Raw genomic sequence first — 17531 nt, forward strand, 5'->3', positions numbered from 1 at the left:
CCACCTCCTCTCCCTCCTCCAGTCAATGACTCTTGCCTGTTTGCTCGATGCCAGTCCCTGTGTGCCAGCTGTTGTACTGTATTTTCCAAGGTACTGTGAGATTAAAAATGTTTTAATTTTTGTGTTTGTTTTTTATGCATTATTTGTGTGAAAGTATTATAAACTTATTACAGTACAGTGGGAGTTGGTGATGGACAGGGAGGCCTGGCGTGCTGTGATTCATGGGGTCGCGGAGAGTCGGACACGACTGAGCGACTGAACTGAACTGAACTGAACTGAACAGTACAGTAGTGTATAGCTGATTGTGTTAGCTGGATACTTAGGCTAACTTTTCTGGACTTATAAACAAATTGAACTTAACGAATGAGCTCTCAGAACGGAACTTGTACATATGTAGGGGACTTACTATATTTACCTGATTTCCAAAGAGAAGTCCCCCACCAGACCACACAGACAGGTGCGGTAGGATGATGTGGCTCCCATGGCAGGAGGTTGCCCCACCTGGAAAGAAAAGGATGGGTCTGTGGGCCATGCCTTTTGGGCTCAGCTGCAGCCCTTGGCCTGGAGGGACCAGCCAAGCCAGGCTGCTGGAGAAGGCTTTCTGGGGAGGTGAGCCTAGAGCAGGGCCTGGAGGGAGTAAGGAAGAAGCAAGAGGGGACAGAGAGCCCCTGCTGTGAGCTGGAGGGCTCTGGGCTTCCATGGGGTGAAAGGTTGAAGTGTTCTCTGGGGGAGAACAGCCAGCCAGTGGGGAAGCCTTGCACAGCTGGGATGCCGGTGTGCAGAGGAGGGCAGCCTAGAGCCTGTTCCCTTGGGGTTGTGAAGATTGTCTGCAGACCCTGGTGCAGTGCTAGATGCAGGGTGGGAGCTGCAGGCTTTGGGGGACTTGGGTGCAGCAGACAGGCAGGTGGAGGCAGCATGAGTGGGTCTGCTGGGAGCCAGCAAGGTTTTGAGGGAGGGAGGGAGGAAGAGAAGTAAGGAGGGGAGGGAGGTAAGGAGACGGGAAGTGATGGAGGGAAGTGAAGAGGAAGGAGAGAGGGAGGGAAGGAAGACGGAGGAAGCAGTGAAGCCTCGGGCTGGTGGTTGCCACCTTGCACATCTGGGGAGGACATGGGTGGATTGTGCTGGGACCTGCGTTTGGGCTTCTTGGGATTTGGGAAACATCTGCCCATTGTCAGGAGTATCGGAGAAAGGATGGGGGACATGGGTAGGGCCAACTCGGCAGCCAGACCTCCCTGCTGGTTCTCGAGGGTCCCGCACATGATCCCTGTATGCCTACCACAAGTCAAAAAGCAAGGAGAGCTTGGCGGGGGTGTTGGGGAGGGCACCCAGGCCAACTGTCTCCTGCTTGCCCTCTCCACGCAGAGCAGTCCGACGCATGGCCCGACGTGAATCCTGGGAGACCCACTTTCAGCTTCTAAAACAAACTGAGGGTCAAGGGTGTAAGACCTTTGCAGTGGGTTCTACAAAGGTGTGGAGGCTTACAGCCAGAGGAGAAGGGACACCCCCACCTCCCAATTAAAAAAAGACAAACTGATCCTTCAGTTCTTTTCAATCTTCTGGGAACTCAAATGCCGCTGCCTCTCTTGGAAGGAGCAGGGATGAAGGGCAGCCCAGAAAAGCATCTTCCCAGGATGCTGCTAGCTTCTATAGAATCCTGCATTTCCACCCCAACCCACTCCCCAGGGGGCAAACCTGTGCCCACACGGGCGCCCTGGGACATAGCTGGTGAGTGTTCCGCTGCTTGGCCACTGTCACCAGGGCTCATGGCCTCTTGAGAACACAGTGGCAGAGCCGTGCAGCCAGGCCACCTGGAAAAGGCAGGGCTGGGATGGGCCAGTGGGGTCTGGAAGCCCTGGGACGGGCAGGGGCCCCCAGCACTCCCTGGGGGCAGGACCTGGGCGCTGCCCCATGTGGGTGAACTTCAACCCTGCCTCTGGGGGAGGGAACAGCTCTTTGTCAAACTGTTCTGCCCTCTGCCAGAAGGGGGGCCATTTGAAAGAGCCAAAGGTGTGGCAGGTCCTCCCCCTCCCCTAATCCCTCCTTGAGCAGGCTTGGCTCCTGTGGGGACAGGAGCTCCAGGTCCGCAAGTGCTCCTTGCCACTTTTCCGTCCCAGATACCCCACATACTGGCTGTACTCAAGGCTCTGATAAGGTCTGCACTTGGGCCACGGCACACACTTCGGGGGCCATGAACTGGGTGCTGGCCAGCTGCTTCTGTGGCTGCAGGTGTGCAGGAAACTCAGCAGGCTTTTAACGTAGAAATAGGAAGTAGAGCAGGAGGAAGGCATCTGATGGGTGGCCCACTGTGGTGGAGGAGCCCCGTGTCTAAGGTCAGGGCTCCCATGCCTCAGGGAAGTTTCTCTTTCCCCCCACCCTGCTCCCTGTACGGTGGGATCCTGCAGTGATGTGTCTCGTCCTGGGTCCCTGTTCACGCTGGTCCCCGCCAGACAGGCTTCTTGGCACTTTCTGAGTTGTCCTGTCTTTTTTGTCCCTTGCTGAGTCCCCTCTGATCCTTTCTGGGACAGATCCTCAGGGCCTTGGGAGGGTACCCTCAGTGACAGTCTTCTCCTCACCAGACCTTAAATGAGTAGGAGAAACCTTAAAAGCATGAAACTTCCATTTCTGCCAGAAATGCGGGAGAATGCAGGATGGGTGAGCTGGCCTTCCTGTGGCTTGGAAAAGGAGGAACTGGAAACGATGCGGTCCACACAGTAGCTCTCAGGACTGTGGCCTTCGTGCCCACCTGGGGCAGGTGGGGGAGAGAGAGCTAGTGGGAACAAGAGCAGACGCTTCCATGCACGCTGGGTGCTGGGCACCCTTCTCAGCTTTTTAGTGTATTAACTGCTTGACCTTCAGAAGCCATTGGTGAAAGGTGGGAGTGGATGTGGACCCACACAGGTGTTCGTCACTGCGTCAGTTACTCTACCCGGAGAAGCAGCAGAGGAAGCCCTGGAAAACAGAAACGGGGGGAGAGCCTGGGAGGCTTCGGGAAAGAGGTGAGGCCTGAGAGGTGGTGCAGTTAGAGGAGACAGTTGGCATTGGGGGTGAGTGGGAGTGGGAGACAGCACAAGCAAAGACCCTGGGGTCCTCGTGACCGCCTGTAGGGTCTCGAGGAGGCTGGAAACGGGCTCCCTCGGAGCTGTTGTCACTGCCCCGAGGTGCGGGTGTGTCCTTGCAGCTGAGACAGATGCTCCCTGAATCAGTGTTTGAGCTCCGCATTCCCTCTACTCAGCCTCCAGAGTTGTTTTAAATTTTACTGACAAGTTTTTCAGTTGCCATGCTCACTAAAAAAGTGTTTTACTCCAGAGATCAGTGCTTGTCGTCCCTGATTGTAAATCTGTGCTGGATCTCTGACTGCGTGGTCTGTGTTGTTGGTGTCTGATCTTAGCGTCCTGGCGCCTTGCTGAAGATGGTCATGGACACAGGGAGGCACGAGATTAGGAGGGGTGGGGACACAGGCTGTAAAAGGCAGTTTATTTTCCAGGTACATCCCCCCAAAATCATTTGAGATGGTTTACAAATTCTAAATAGATAAACACGTGAATGGGATGCTTATAAACCTACAGAACACAGCTCACGGTGGAAGGACGGACCCAGGGGAGCCATGGTTCTGGAGAAGCCTGGTTAGGATGGCGATTGGTGGGGGACAGAGGAGGACGCAGCGGGGACGCCTCCCTGCCCTCCCTGAGAGGCAGCCCAGCCCCAGGGCAGGCAGAGACACTTTTGGCACATGGGGCCACTCTCACCAGGGTCTCCCAGAAGGGCTGCCATGGGCTGAAGCTTGCTTCGCACCCAGGTACAATGGACATGTGTGATTTGGGGGGTCTACTTGTGAGTTCCAGGATCCGGTTCGTTCAACCCAGAGCTTCTAAGCATCCAGTCTGGGGCTAATCTGTGCTGGGCAAAACCCACAGCTGATCAGCAGGGACTGAAGGGAGGCCCCTGAGGCTGGGGGCTGGGTACAGGGGGGTGGGGGCGGGAGTGGGGCAGGAGCTGGTACGGGACCCCACCCAGGGGCAGCCCCCTTTGGGCCTCTCCCCACTGCTTTTCGGGGAGCCCCCTCCTTTCCCTGGGACTCCGGAGGCCAAGCAGGGTGTCCATCCAGGGCCATCCAGGGCCGCCTTGGTCCCTCCCCTCCCTCCCCATCTAACCTCCTCACTCTGCTGACTCGCCTGAGGTGGGACCCTTGCCCCAACCTTCCCCGGCCCAGGGCCCCGAGGCATGCCCTTGTCCCACACAGAGCAAAAATGGGGCCACCCTAGACTCCTGCTGGAGAAACACTGACCCCAGGAGCAAGCTCGGCTGCCCTGCGGGGGCTGGGACATAAACCTAGGCACTCTAAACCCAGAAGCCCTGCCCGTGTGGGTTTGCAGACCACAGGCACCCAGAGGGCAGCTCTGGCCCATCTACCCCAGCTCAGCATCTTGCTCTAAGTAGACAGAGAGCCTCAGGACACGTGTTTGTGGAGCAGATGGACAGGACCATCTGGGAGGGGCTGTGTGGTCCTGGTGGGAGAGGCCCCTGGGGCATCGTCCTGCTCAGCCAGAGGCATTGAGGGTTGAAATGGGCTGGCTCGGCTGACCACCTCCCAGTGCTCCCACCCCACCTGCCCGCCCATTGGGCGTTGAGACCTCAGAAGCAGGCTGGGCGCTTCCTCAGATGCAGGAGTAGAGGCCATCCTCCGACTCCTGACTCCCGCTCATGGCCCTCTTTGGGTCGGGCCCAGAGCCTTGCACGCGCATGTAGGCACTTGTGGGCTGCCGCGGGCCGGGCGTGTCCCGATCAGCCCACTCTCTTGGGAGTTCTTATTGAAAGCAAAACAAACCAAAAAAGTCCTGGTTTTGCCCAAGTTCCTTGCTGCTGCCAAGTGGGTCTTGTCTCAGCTTCTGGGAGAACCCCCCTCCCCCACAGGCTCTGGTGGGTGCACCACCCTGGACCTCAGGCACCACGCTGGCCTCTCCCCACCCCCCACCCCCCAACCTGGTCCAGGCTCCTGTTTAGCAGCTGGGGCTGGGGGGCAGGGGTTCCCCAGTAAGGCTCCTGTCAGGAGGAAGGAAATGTGAAGTTTCCTGTGGGCAGGAAAGAAAGGGCCCTTCAGGATGGAGGTGCCTCGCTTCTAATCTGCAGGTTCCCAGATGTACTCAAAGCCACAGGGAAAAGCCGCAGGGACAGCCAGCTCTGGGCTGTGGGCAGAGTGTCCTTGGGGAAGCACGAGGGAGGGAGGGGCAGCCCCAACATCCCCAGGGACAGCATCTGCCCCCGTGAGCCAGACCCAGCACAAGGCCATTGTCCTCCAGCTCCCAAGCAGGCGGGGTGGGGCTTCCCAGGACCCCAGACCACAGGAAGCCCCTGAACCTAGGTTGGAGCAAGAGAAGGGCCTGCAGAAGGGGCAGGACCCTCTCTGGACTCGGTGGTCCCACATCTCATTAAGGTCTCCTGCACAGGGGCCAGCCCGCTGGAAGTCATCCCCCTCCCTGCTTTGTGGCTGCTGGGCGTGTAGATCCTATCGGCCCGGCTCCTTTTGGTTCAATGACTAATTCCCTGGCACCCGCCTCAGATCTGAAAAGAATGTGGACAAGTTAAAATCTGAACACATTGTCGTGGGGCGGCCTCCCGCCTCTCCTGAACTGGGAGGCAAGGGCTGTTTGCCCCGCTGGCCTGGGCCATCTTCCTGTTGGGGATGGAGCAGGGAGGCCAGACCTGAGATCCCTGGCTTGGGCCACCTTGCTCAGGACACAGGACGCTTCTGCGGCCAAGAAAAGGAAGGCTCCCTGCAGCCTTCAATGGAGAGACAGGGAAGACCCTCCAGAGGGGCCATGCTTACCGCCTAGAAAAGAAAAACAATGAGGGCAGGCTGGGATTCCTCCCCCCAGGACCCACAGGGCTCTCGGCCTCCTGTGATGGGGGAGCTGGTTCCCATGCCATGCTCTTTCCTGGGCACCCATATGGTGGGAGGGGCATCCTACTGCCCCCCCGCCCCTCCATCCATCGCTCTGTCCCTCCATGCCTTCAACTATCCATCCATCCCTCCCTCTGCTCCTGCCTCCACTCCTCCCTTCCTCTGTCCATCCATCCACACACCCACCCACCCCTCCATCACCCATCCCTCCCTCGCTTCTTCCCTCCCTCTGTCCATCCATCCCTCCACCCACCCACCCCTCCCTTCACCATTCCTCCCTCCATTCTTCCTTCCCTCCATCCATCTATCCCTTCATCCCTGTACTGCTCACTGTCTTGTCCAGCCACCCTCTTTTTCGAGGGGAGGAACCCTCTTGAGTAACCGCACCATAATGAGAAATGCACTACACCCCTAAAGGGCGTGCTGATAATTAATAGTAATAATAGTAATAACGATAATTTCAGCTACGAGTCCCTCATAATTCACAGTAATAACAATAATTCCAGCTGTGAGTCCCTCATCGGCTACTGATTGAGGATCCTGTGCCTAATGTCCAGGAGAAACGGAATGTAAACCACATATATAATGTTGCATTTTCTGGTAACCACATTAAAAAATGGTGAAAAGAAGCAATGGAAATAATTCAAGAATTATTTTACTTATCCCAAACTGTGCTCATTTCAGCATGCCATCGATATAGAACTGTGAACGAGGTATTTTATTTTATTCTTTTCATTGGCACTAAGTCCTTGGAGTCGCTTCTCTGTGCTCACAGCACAGCTCAGTTCACACCGGCTGCATTTCCTGTGTCCATGTGGGGATACACTGATGCCCGTGAGACAAGGTCTGTCCTTATGGGGTCTGAAGTCCAGTGGGGAGGCATAAACCAGAGGGGCACAGAGCAGTGCTCTCCTGGAGCAAGAGGGTGTGAGAGCACTTGGGACCCCCAGGTGGGCCCTCGGGAGGGGATGGCTGTCAATCCCCCCATCCGCAGAACAGCCTGGGCTCAGGAGAGGTGAGGATCCACAGGGTCCCTTGTTTTGTTTTCAATAGCTTTACTGAGTTACAGTTTACCTACCACATAGCACAGCTGTGTGCAGTTCAGTGTTTGCAGTATGCAGTTTGAAGTATGCCGTTCAGTGGTTTCTAAAATATATTCACGAAACAGACTTGCAAACATAGAGAACAGACTTAGAGTTGCCAAGGGGGAGGGGGTAAGGATGGAAGGATTGAGAGTTTGGGGTTAGCAGATGTAAGCTAGTATGTATAGAATGGATAAACAGCAAGGCCCTACTATATGGCAGTGCAGCTGCTGCTGCTAAGTCGCTTCAGTCGTGTCCGACTCTGTGCGACCCCATAGATGGCAGCCCACGAGGCTCCGCCATCCCTGGGATTCTCCAGGCAAGAACACTGGAGTGGGCTGCCATTTCCTTCTCCAATGCGTGAAAGTGAAAAGTGAAAGTGAAGTCGCTCAGTCGTGTCCGACTAGTAGCGACCCCATGGACTGCAGCCTACTAGGCTCCTCTGTCCATGGGATTCTCTAGGCAAGAGTACTGGAGTGGCTTGCCAACAGGGAACCATATTCAACATCCTGTGATAAACCAGAATGGAACAAAATACGAAAAAGATGTATAGATGCGTGTAACTGAGTCACTTTATTGCACAGCAGAAATTAACACGACAGATATCAACTATATTTCAGTTAAAAATGCACAGATACACGGACCCATCACCACAGCCCATTTTAGAACACTTTCATAGTCTCAGAAGGGAACCTGCACCTGAGCCGTCCCCCTGCAGCCCCACCCCAGGCCTGGCCGCCCCCGGCCTGTGTCTCTCCCCCGGGATCTGCTGTCCCTGGACTGTCATGTCAATAGAGAGAGAAGACGTCCGAGCTTCTGTGTCTGGACCTTCGCATGGTTGTGGCATCAGTAGCTCATTTCTTTCTGATGGTGGAAGAATAATATTCCATCACTCGGCCTCTGCAGTCTGTTCATCCTCCAGCAAGGCAGGCAGTGGGCACCGGGCCCGCTTCGTCTTACAGGTGAAGGCACAGAGGTTAGGAAGGCTGTGGCAGTGGGGTGCAGCACCGACCAGGGAAGGAGGCTCAATGGGACGGGGAAGTGGGGTCTGCCCTGCAGGGCTCCCTGTCCCACCAGTGGTGGGGCCCCAGGTTTACAGGGGACAGGGAATGGCCCTGGAGGTTCAAATAGAAAAGGGATCTGTCCAATGGCAGTTCCATCCAGGGTGTCATGCCTGTGTCCTGCTGGCCTCACCCAGCCTGGCTGACCCTGATGGGGAGGGCACGGGTGGGCCTGGGGGCTCTGCCCCACTGCCAGACGATCTGCACTGGGTGGCAGTCGGCCATCGGGGCCGGGGCACCCACCTCGGGGAGGCACAGTGGGCGGGAGGAACAGGGAGCAGTGGCTTTGCTAAGAACCAGCCGCCTGCTGTCCGTTACCGGTCACCTCCCTGCTCCATCATCGCTGGAGCCTGAGCCGAGCTTCCTCCAGGCTGGGCAGACCTCAGGGGAGGAATCACCTCCCCAGGCTGGGAGGGGCCCAGGAGAATGCGTGCCTGGGGAGGAGTACTGAGCGGGAGGGGACTCTGGGTTATGGAGCCCCAGCCTCCTGATGTGCAGAGGGGTGCTGAGCATGGGTTGCCCCAGGGCGGAGTTTCTCCTGACCATCCATGGGAGGAACTTGCTCTTTTATTTTTCACTATGGAGAAGAGGACAGAGCAGGAGGGCCCCCTCCCACTGTCTGGTCCTGCCTCTCTCCTCCCACTGTCCCATCCTCTCCCCCACCTCTGGCCCTCCTTCTCACCCCTAACCCTCACCCCGCTAGGGGAACTCCAGGCTCCCTGCCCGCCAAACGCAAGTCCCCTAGTTCACAGTCCCCAGGTTATCACCCTCCGTCTCCTCATCCGCAAGTGGGGGCGGCAGCGCCCACCCCAGGTGGTGAGGAGGAACAGCTCCGCGGAGCGCAGCTGGCGCAGAGAAGGAGCGGTTTAGCGTTCGCGGTTAGAGCCGGTCTGGTCCCTGTCAGCTACTGTGTCACCCTTTGAACCACCTCCTGCTTGAAGCCTCCTAATCAGGAGGGGGGTCTTCTGTGCCAGCCCTCCTGGGGGGCTCTGCCCTGCCTTGCCCTCAAGGCACTGAAGCATGGGCTGGCACCCCCTCCCTTTGCTGGGGTCTCCCTTAAGCTCCTGGCAGGGACTAATGGTCAGGACCCTGCAGAGGGTGACCCAGGGGACACGCCCACACAGTGAGGCTGAGTTCCAGTTCCTTCTGTGTGCAGAGGGTGTGGAAGATGCTAGCAGGGGGAACTGCGGCGGGGTGGGGGGGCATTCAGATGCTGATAGATGGAGGCAGCCTGTAGGCGCCCTTGCCCTTGGAAAGTGACTCTTGGCTCAGCCACCATCCAGCCCCCAGCCCTACAGGGCTGGACCCCCAGAGCCTCTTGAGCAGCCCCTGCATTGGACGGAGCCTGGGGTGTGCCCCCTGCACCCTGGGGCACCCTCTTTCAGTCTGGTTCCCTGGGGCGAGTTCTTCCCACTTTGAACTGAAGCGGGGAGGAGGGTTGGGGTGGCAAGAAATGAGGATGCTGAGCCAGGTGCTGCCCCCAGAGAGTGCAGCCAGGGCATCAGCTCTGGGAGCCGCCCCCACAGGCAGCTCCCTCCAGGTGTGCTCAGCAGAGCCCCAGGAGCCCTGGCACCCGGGAGGCTGATGGAGAGAGGAGGGCGAGGTGAATATGTCAGTTTATCCCAACACAAGTAGTGACCTGTCGGGGTGGGGGGGCACCGAGGAAATATTTGGGATGACTGAGCCGCTGGCCCTTTAAGGCTCCTGTAACAGGACACCTCCCCGGACGGGATGGCTTCCACTCTTCAGTCTGACTGTGTGTCTCCCCCTCCCTCCTCCCCTTCCCGCCAGTCCCAGTTCAATTTGCTGAGCAGCACCATGGACCAGATGAGCAGCCGCGCGGCCTCGGCCAGCCCCTACACCCCAGAGCACGCAGCCAGCGTGCCCACCCACTCGCCCTACGCGCAGCCCAGCTCCACCTTCGACACCATGTCGCCCGCACCCGTCATCCCCTCCAACACCGATTACCCTGGCCCCCACCACTTCGAGGTGACCTTCCAGCAGTCGAGCACAGCCAAGTCGGCCACCTGGACGGTGAGTGACACCCAGGGCGGGGAGGGGCTGACCACATACACTTGTGTCCGCTCAGGGTTCCCACCTGGCCAGGAGGAGCATCAGGCAGGAGGCGGTCTCAGGCTGGGTGTGCCCACCCCTCGGACGCATGGCCAGAGTGGGCCAGCCTCCCACAGAGCCGCCCACAGCGCCCCAGAGGGGATGGACATGTCCTCGTCCCCGGTGAGGACAGAAGCAGACTGTTCTCATCAAGACTGTCTAGCCAGCATCCCTGAGCTTGGGTTGGGGCTCTGGTTTGAATTTTATCCTGGGTGGACAGGAGGCTCCCACCTCAGACACCTGAAGCCATCTGAGCTCGGGCCCTGGGTCCATAGAGGCCACCTCCTCCAGGCAGTGCAGGGCTGGCGAGAAGCCTCTGTCGTAGGCGTGTTTAGGTGTTGCCCGCTCTGTCTCTGGGTTGTCATCTCCAAGCGTGGGTGTGAGACAGGAGGTCAAGATGGAGCCCCAAGGCTGCGGACCCCAGGTCCTGCCTCCGTGCCCTTGGGAACATCTGCATGTTCCTACCCCCCATCATCGAGATTTGCCAACTTTGAGAGCATCCTGCACGCCCACGGTTACTGCTCCCCAGAATTGCTGTTGTGAATTGCTATTGCCCTAAGCTCTTTGAGTTTATGTTAACCCTTGAAACTTCCTACAGTCCAAAAGGTAGAATCTGTTACTGACCCATTTATAGTCCAGGACTGGGCTGGTAAAGAACCCACCTGTCAGTGCATGAAACCTGAGATGTAAGTTTGATCCCTGGGTTGAGAAGATCCCCTGGAGGAGGACATGGCAACCCACTCCAGTATTCTTGCCTGGAGAATCCCATGGATAGAGGAGCCTGGCGCGCTGCAGTCCACAGGGTGGCAAAGAGTCAAACTTGACTGAAGCGAATTAGCGTGCATGCAGGGTAGTCTAGTTCACCTTCTCAGAGTTACGCAGATGCCGGGGCGGGGGGTGGTGCTGGCATGGGAACTGCACTGTCCCTACTGTGGCTGGGAGAGAAACAGGCTGCCTGATGTCCCCGCTGGGGCAGAGTAAAGGCTGTAGAGACTCCGAAACCCCTGGATACACTAGCAGCTCACCTCTGAGCATTGGGTACACAGGGCATGGGGCAGGAAAGGGCACCCCCAAGGACCTGCCAGGTCTCCTGCCTGCCCCCAGGAAGGGAGAGTGAGCCTGGCTCTGGTTCATGCCCTGTGGACCCCTGGCAGGTCCTGGCCATGGGGTCACATCACCTTCTCCAGGAACAGCAGCTCCATGCTCACTCATAGCCCCTGGCAAAGGACCCTGGAGCAGAGGAGGCTGGGTTGTGCCAGGGGGCTGGTTCCAGCCCCCATGGGGGTGCTGAGAAGGTGACACTAAGGTTCTGCCACTCTAAGAACTGATTTCCGCTGTCCCCAGTGCCCACTGCCCAGACTGTGGTTTTCTCACACTTTGGGGAACCAGAGATGGGGTGGAGCAAAAGGCAGCCTGGGTGGCCCCCTACAGCTATTTCTGAGTTCTTGCTTGAGCAGTGGGTTCCCCCAGATGCTGATCCATTGCTGAGTCAAGGCTCAGCAAGACTCCAGGGCTTGCAGTGGCCAGGGGAGCACTTGGTCCCGTTGGTGCCCGGATGGCCTCATCTGCAGATTTTCATTCCTTTGCTCTATTGGTGAAGGCAATAAGGCTTAAGTGGGATGGTGCCTGTGCTGCATGGGGCTTAGTGCCGGCATGTCTTTATTATTTCCTTAGATGATGGGGGTGCCACGGAGCTTGGTCCTTCTGGACAAAGTTGTTTACCCAAAGCTGCACCTGCCAGGGATTCTTTATTGCCTGTGGGGTCCTGCTCCCCACACCCCTGCTGTGAGGTCTAGCCCTCGAGACTTCACTGCACTTGCACACCTCAAGCAACAGGAGGCTCACTACCGCTCTTATTCCAAGTTCCCACTTGCTTCTTAAGCCCTTTCTCTCTCTTCTAAGCAGAAGGATCCCGGTCCCTTCTTCACTGACATTCTGTCATCAGGGCCCAAGTTGCTGGTTCTTAGGAGTCCTGATGGGCAGCTTGTGGGGGTCCTGGCTCCCTTCCTTTCCACTGTTTGAGGATGCTGGTGGAATCTCTGTTGCATCTTGGGGGCTTGGAGCACCTGGAATGGTCTGAGCTGGTCCTTGGGGAGGGATGGGAGCTGCCCCTTGGTGCCTGGTTGCCTCTACCATCCCCTGCCAGGTGTGTGACCTCAGGGTTGGAGGGGCTCATGACTTGGTCACAGTTGTGCTGGCCCTAAGTGGTCGCATGGGTGGTCTGTCCAGGGGGCAGAGGAAGCCTCGCTTGTCCCAGCGGCTCTGCCTCCAACCTCCAGCCCCTCACCCCCCAGTGCCCAAGCAGCGGATATGTCCCTCCCTCCCTTCCTCCCCGCACCCCTCCCCACCGCCGTGGCTCACGGAGCTGAGTGGAGGAAGACGGTGCTCACAAATCCCCCTCTCCGGCTTTCCTCCATGCCAGGGTAGAGATGGGACAGACATTGATAATGAGATTGTTGGCACCTCGGTTCTGGGAGCAGACCCCATCCCCACAGGCTCTCCTCCTTGCCCAGGGAGGTGGCAGGTGGGCGGCCAGCTCCTGGTGAGGATGGAGACCACCGGGCACCCCCCCACTCACGGCTCTGGGGCCCTGGCTGTGCAGGCACCGCCCAGACTTGCCGCTTGGGCTTGCCATCCTGGCCTCCGCTGTGCAGCCCACTGCCCCCTACGCCAGCCTGCTGGTAACTGATAGATAATTCATATTTTTCTCAAGTGCAATTCCAGATTGACTGCTGCCTTCACTCCTCTCCCTGCTCAGGAAAAACACCCTCACCAGCCCCCACACGGCTGCAGCTGTTAATGGGGTCTTTGGCTTCTGCTTGGCCGATGCCCCCAGCGAGTCCCACAGCCCTGGATGGATCTGCTCTGACCTGTGTGCCTCAGACTTCAGGTCTGATACCCACACTGAGGGCTCAGAAGGGCCTGGAGCCCTCAGCTCATAGGATGTGTGCACATATGCGTGCATGCAACACTCAGATATGCATGCACAAACACGAACACGTGTACAGGCACGCACACATAGTACGCATATGCAGACATGCACAGACGTGTGAACACACATCCAGACATGTGAATACACGCAGACACGCACACACAACACACATGCACACCACAGCACACGTGTGCACATGCATGCATACAGATACTGTCCATACATGGGAGCACGTGTGCAGACATGCATGCGTGTTCTTAAACACACACACATGTGCCGGCGCCTCCTGGTTGCTGCCCAGGGTTCTGACAGTCCCTCCCCTCCTCCAGGAACCGGGAGCAGGCGGGTGGCAGGTAACTGAGCATCCAGAGGAGGGGCCTGGGCTCTTCCTGAGCCTGTGAAGAAGGGCCAGGGCCAAGGCCCGGGGGGCGTGTGGCTGGTCAGGGCACTATCGCAGGAGGTTCTGCACGCCCCGCCAGTGTTCACTGCCTGTGAGCATCCCGGCTCTGGCTTGTCCATTCTGGGGGCCCTTCTGGGCTTTGGAGAGAGACAGGCACCATGAGAGCTCACGGGTGTGAGTGAGGCTGGTGCCTTGGGCACTGATGCTCTTAGGGCTGGTGGATGGGTGGCGCCAGGCTGGGGATGGAGGTGCCAGGTTCCCAGGGCCCTGTTCCACACCCTCCCCAGGACATGGCGGGTCACCCTCTGTTGACCTCCGGATGGCCACTCCACCCTGGGAGCCCCCCTACATTGTCGGTGTGGGGACAGCTGGTGACAAGAGTCGCAGGGAGCAGAGAGCAGCAGCAGCCCCTGTGAGGGCGTCGGGATGCTATCCAGCCCAGGCTGGCCTCCCCGGGAGCCAGGGAAGGGCTGTCCTTGGTGTTCTGGAGGTCTGGAGAGGGGGTTCCGAGAGCAGAAGGGAGACTTGCTGTGGTCAGAGCCCTGGCCCAGCTGGGCGTCTATGGTCACCTTGAGCAGACTGGTGGCACCGCTGATGGCCCACAGGGCAGGCTTCCATGAGGTGAGATGGTGTGGGTGCATGGAGTGTGAGGGCATACCTGGTCCCTGGGGCACCTATGGACAGCCCGCCAGCCTTGACAAAGCCCCTCAATGACCTCCAGCTGCCCTCAGACTCAGTGGGGAATGTGTCCATCTGTCTGTCTTGGGGGCTAGCTGGCCCACGAAGGCCAAGGGCCCTAACCCCTCCTAGAAGCGCATGGTGGGGGGCCAGGAAACACAAAGGCGCTTCATGGGATTCCTGGGTAGAACGGGGCTGAGTCAACACTAATGGATTTGGGAGAAAACTTTCCAGCCCCTCGGAGGTTTGCAAGCAGGAAAATAATAGTGGAGGTGTCCCAACATGATCGCGGTATCAATTGCGTTATCCTAAAAGTTTATGGAATGCATAAGTGGAATTAATACCTTTTACTGGCACCAGGAGCAATTATACGTATTTAAAACTGAAGGAAGAGGCCTAACAATGTACATTGTGGAGATGAAATGCGGGTTATCTGGGGGAATCGGGGGCACCACACTCAGGGAGGGTCTTCAACAAACCTCACCCTGTGTCGAGCTTAGGGGCAGGGCTTCCTGTGGCTGGACTCAGGGCATCAGTGCCTGGCTCGTGGCCTGAGGTAGGGGTCACCTCTTCTCCTTCTGTCCCCTCAAGTAGCCAGGGAGCCCTGCACTTGGAGGTCACAGAGCTCAGCTTGGGGGCCCCTGAGAGGAGCCGTGAGTCCCTGCTGCTGAGGGGTGCTCCCAGGGCAGCTGCCCCCTCCCACCCCAAGGTTCTTGTAGAGGAGCCCCCTGGGTTTGGGGGTCCATCCCGGAAGTGTGGGGCTGTGGAAGGGACACAATGCAATCCATGTCATTTCTCATCTCCTGGGACTTTTTTCTGAGTTGGACACAGCTCTGTGGATTTTGGGGTGACTGGTTTGTGGATCAACAGTGCCCCTGCAGGGTTCCCCTGTGCCCAGCCTCCCCTCCCTGCATCCCTTCAACTTCCTGCAGCTGGTTCAGCTCTGGCCCCGATGCCCCCAGGCTATCCGGAAGCTGCAGGGAGCTGGGGGAAGGACTGCCCGCACTGAACAGCCCAGTGTCCAGAATGGCATACCCACAGGCAGAGGCTGTGTGACTGTCCTGTGAGTGGAAGCTGGCGGTTGACCCTTGCCTTCACCATGTCGACAAGGCCACGACAACTCAGAAAGGCACAAGGAGGGTAGGGTGAACATAGTGGGGGCCTCCCCCCCCAGCCATCCCGGGGGTCCTCCCAGAACTGGATCGGAGCTGCGCTGGTAGGCAGCCTCCCCACGCTACCTCATGTCGGGCAGTTCCGAGGCCTGGCCACGGCCCTGCTAGCTAGGTTCTGGCCAGAACGCTCTCGCCATGAGGCCAGCCGGGGGGTATGCCCACTGCAGGCAGGGACACCGGACTTCAAAGGAGGCCAGCACAGACAGGCTGGCAAAGTCAGAAGCCAAGTTTGTGGGCAGAGGAACAGAGTTTGGACCCGGCGGAACCGAAGTTTGGTGCTTCGGTTTGACGCTGCTTGTGCCTTGGGAGTAGCGGGTGGGGGCACGTCCTTCTCCTTCTCAGGGTCCGGGCTGGCCACATGTTGTGTCTGGGTCACTGAACAAGGACCAGAGGGAGCCCAGGATCCCCACCTGCCCCTGAGGGTGTCACTGGGGCCAAGGGCACGGCCGGCCTCTGGGCAGCTCCCTCCTCCTGGAGGGACCAGAGTGAGAGAGGTGACAATAGGACCCCCTGTGTGCCAGGACCCCCCAAGCACTGTTCACTGGGGAGCCAGTGACTCGACAAGGCCCTTTGGGGTCTGAACTAAGACTCATCACACAGCGTCTCGACAGAAAAATGGGGGCTGGAGCATCCAGGTCAGCTGCCTCCCCCCAGCTAGCTGCCCCCCAACAATCCCCACCTGGACACCCCTCACTGCACCAGGAGGCTGTCTTATGCTCCTTCTGCAGTCGAGGGAGACCCCCCTCCCCAGTAGGACAGGGCAGGGCAGGCTCCCGCCTGTTGGTCCCCTTGTCCCAAGTGGCTGGAGCTCAGCCCAGCTGGGATGAAGGGTGTCACAGTTGGCCCCGTGTCCTGGTCCACCTGTCTCTTTGAGCTACGTGGTCTTCACGGCCCCAAGTCAAGCCCAGTGGTGACAAGGGGTCTGGAGATGGAGCTCAAGGGCCCAGGGCTGCGCCACCCCAGCTTTTGGGAGCAGAGCTCTGCGTCGCTAAAACAGGGTGAGAGGGTGACCTTGAGGGGGAGGTTGTGTGCGAGTGGACCCAGCACAGAGGTGTCAGTAAATGGTGGCCATTCAGGTGACCCCGGGAGTCCTGTTGAGAGTGCGGGGTGACTGCGCCCGCTCATGGGCCTCCCGGCCTTGACACCAGCGGACATGGCCTCCCCAGACCCACCTGGTCTGTCCCCCCTGTCTGGCCAGGCTTTGGGTGGGCCCTCGACTCCTGCCCCGCAGGCCACCCTGCACAGCAGGCCCAGTGCCCACTGGAGCCTCTTTCCTGGGTCAGCTCAGCGCATACCTGCTGTCCACCCCGCCCCTGATCTTAGCCCAGGACAGAAGCCACTTCCCCTGCCAGCCCACAGCCTTGAGAGGGACGAGGAGTGGGCTGATTTGGGGGTGCAGCTGAAGGGGGCACACTCACTGAGGGTGTCCCTGCAGGCCCCTCTCTCTCTCTCTGGGGGACAGCTGCTAGACCACAGCCTCCAGGGCCTCCCCCAGGCAGTAGTCAGGGTCTCTCAGCACCAGCACAGCCTGTTTCCACTTCCAGGTCCACTGGGCTCCTGGCGAGGGGAGCCCAGGCCATCCAGCTTCGCGGGGGTGTCAGCAGAAGCATCTCCCACAGCACCCCATCCCAAGCTGGGAGCTATTGAGGAATCATAGCAGCCTTCCTTCTCTGCCGGCCAGGCACCGGCTGCCGCCCTGGGCGTCCCAGGTTCCCTGGATCCTCCAGCCACCAGGCCAGCATCCAAGGTGGGGTGTTGGCCATGGGTTTCCTTGTGTGTGGGTTTCCAGTGAAGACCTTCGCTGCCTTCTGAGCGTGGGTGCCGTGAAGCAGGCTGCGGTGATGGTCATAGGTGCCCCTGCACCCCCCAGGCCAGTCACCTTGCTGACGTCTGTCAGAGCTCCCCATGTCCTTAGATCCTCTTGGCTGAGTTGAAGACAGGAGTGTGGAAGTGGATCTGTGCCAGTGAGGGTGGGGGGTGGTCAGGAGTAGGGGGTGCTGTCTCTGTGGTTTGTGTCACCCTGGGAGGCCTCCTACCCTGGGGGGAGAAGGGAGGCTGAGCCAGAGGTTCGTATGAGCTTTGGAAGCTGCCTGGGACCCCACGAAGCTTCTTGCCAAGCGCTCTGCTGATCTACTCGGGAGCTTTCCTAGGGTGAGTGAGGGTCTGTGGTCTTCAGGAGGTCCTCAAAGGGTCTG

General features: G+C 58.7%; 1 protein-coding gene across 1 annotated transcript in view; it reads left to right on the top strand.

Annotated features, from left to right (window-relative positions):
• The window catches only part of TP73 (tumor protein p73), a 75368-nt gene that overhangs the window by 44506 nt on the left and 13331 nt on the right, over window positions 1-17531 (top strand). Inside the window, exon 4 of the mRNA XM_055419417.2 lies at window positions 9834-10076. Within this exon, the coding sequence (XP_055275392.1) occupies window positions 9834-10076 (243 nt within the window). The remainder of the gene's footprint in view (window positions 1-9833; window positions 10077-17531) is intronic.

This window comes from Moschus berezovskii, chromosome 17 (genome assembly GCF_049115385.1).
Source record: "Moschus berezovskii isolate FMDL1 chromosome 17, NW_MosBer_1.0, whole genome shotgun sequence".
NCBI classification, from domain to species: domain Eukaryota; kingdom Metazoa; phylum Chordata; class Mammalia; order Artiodactyla; family Moschidae; genus Moschus; species Moschus berezovskii.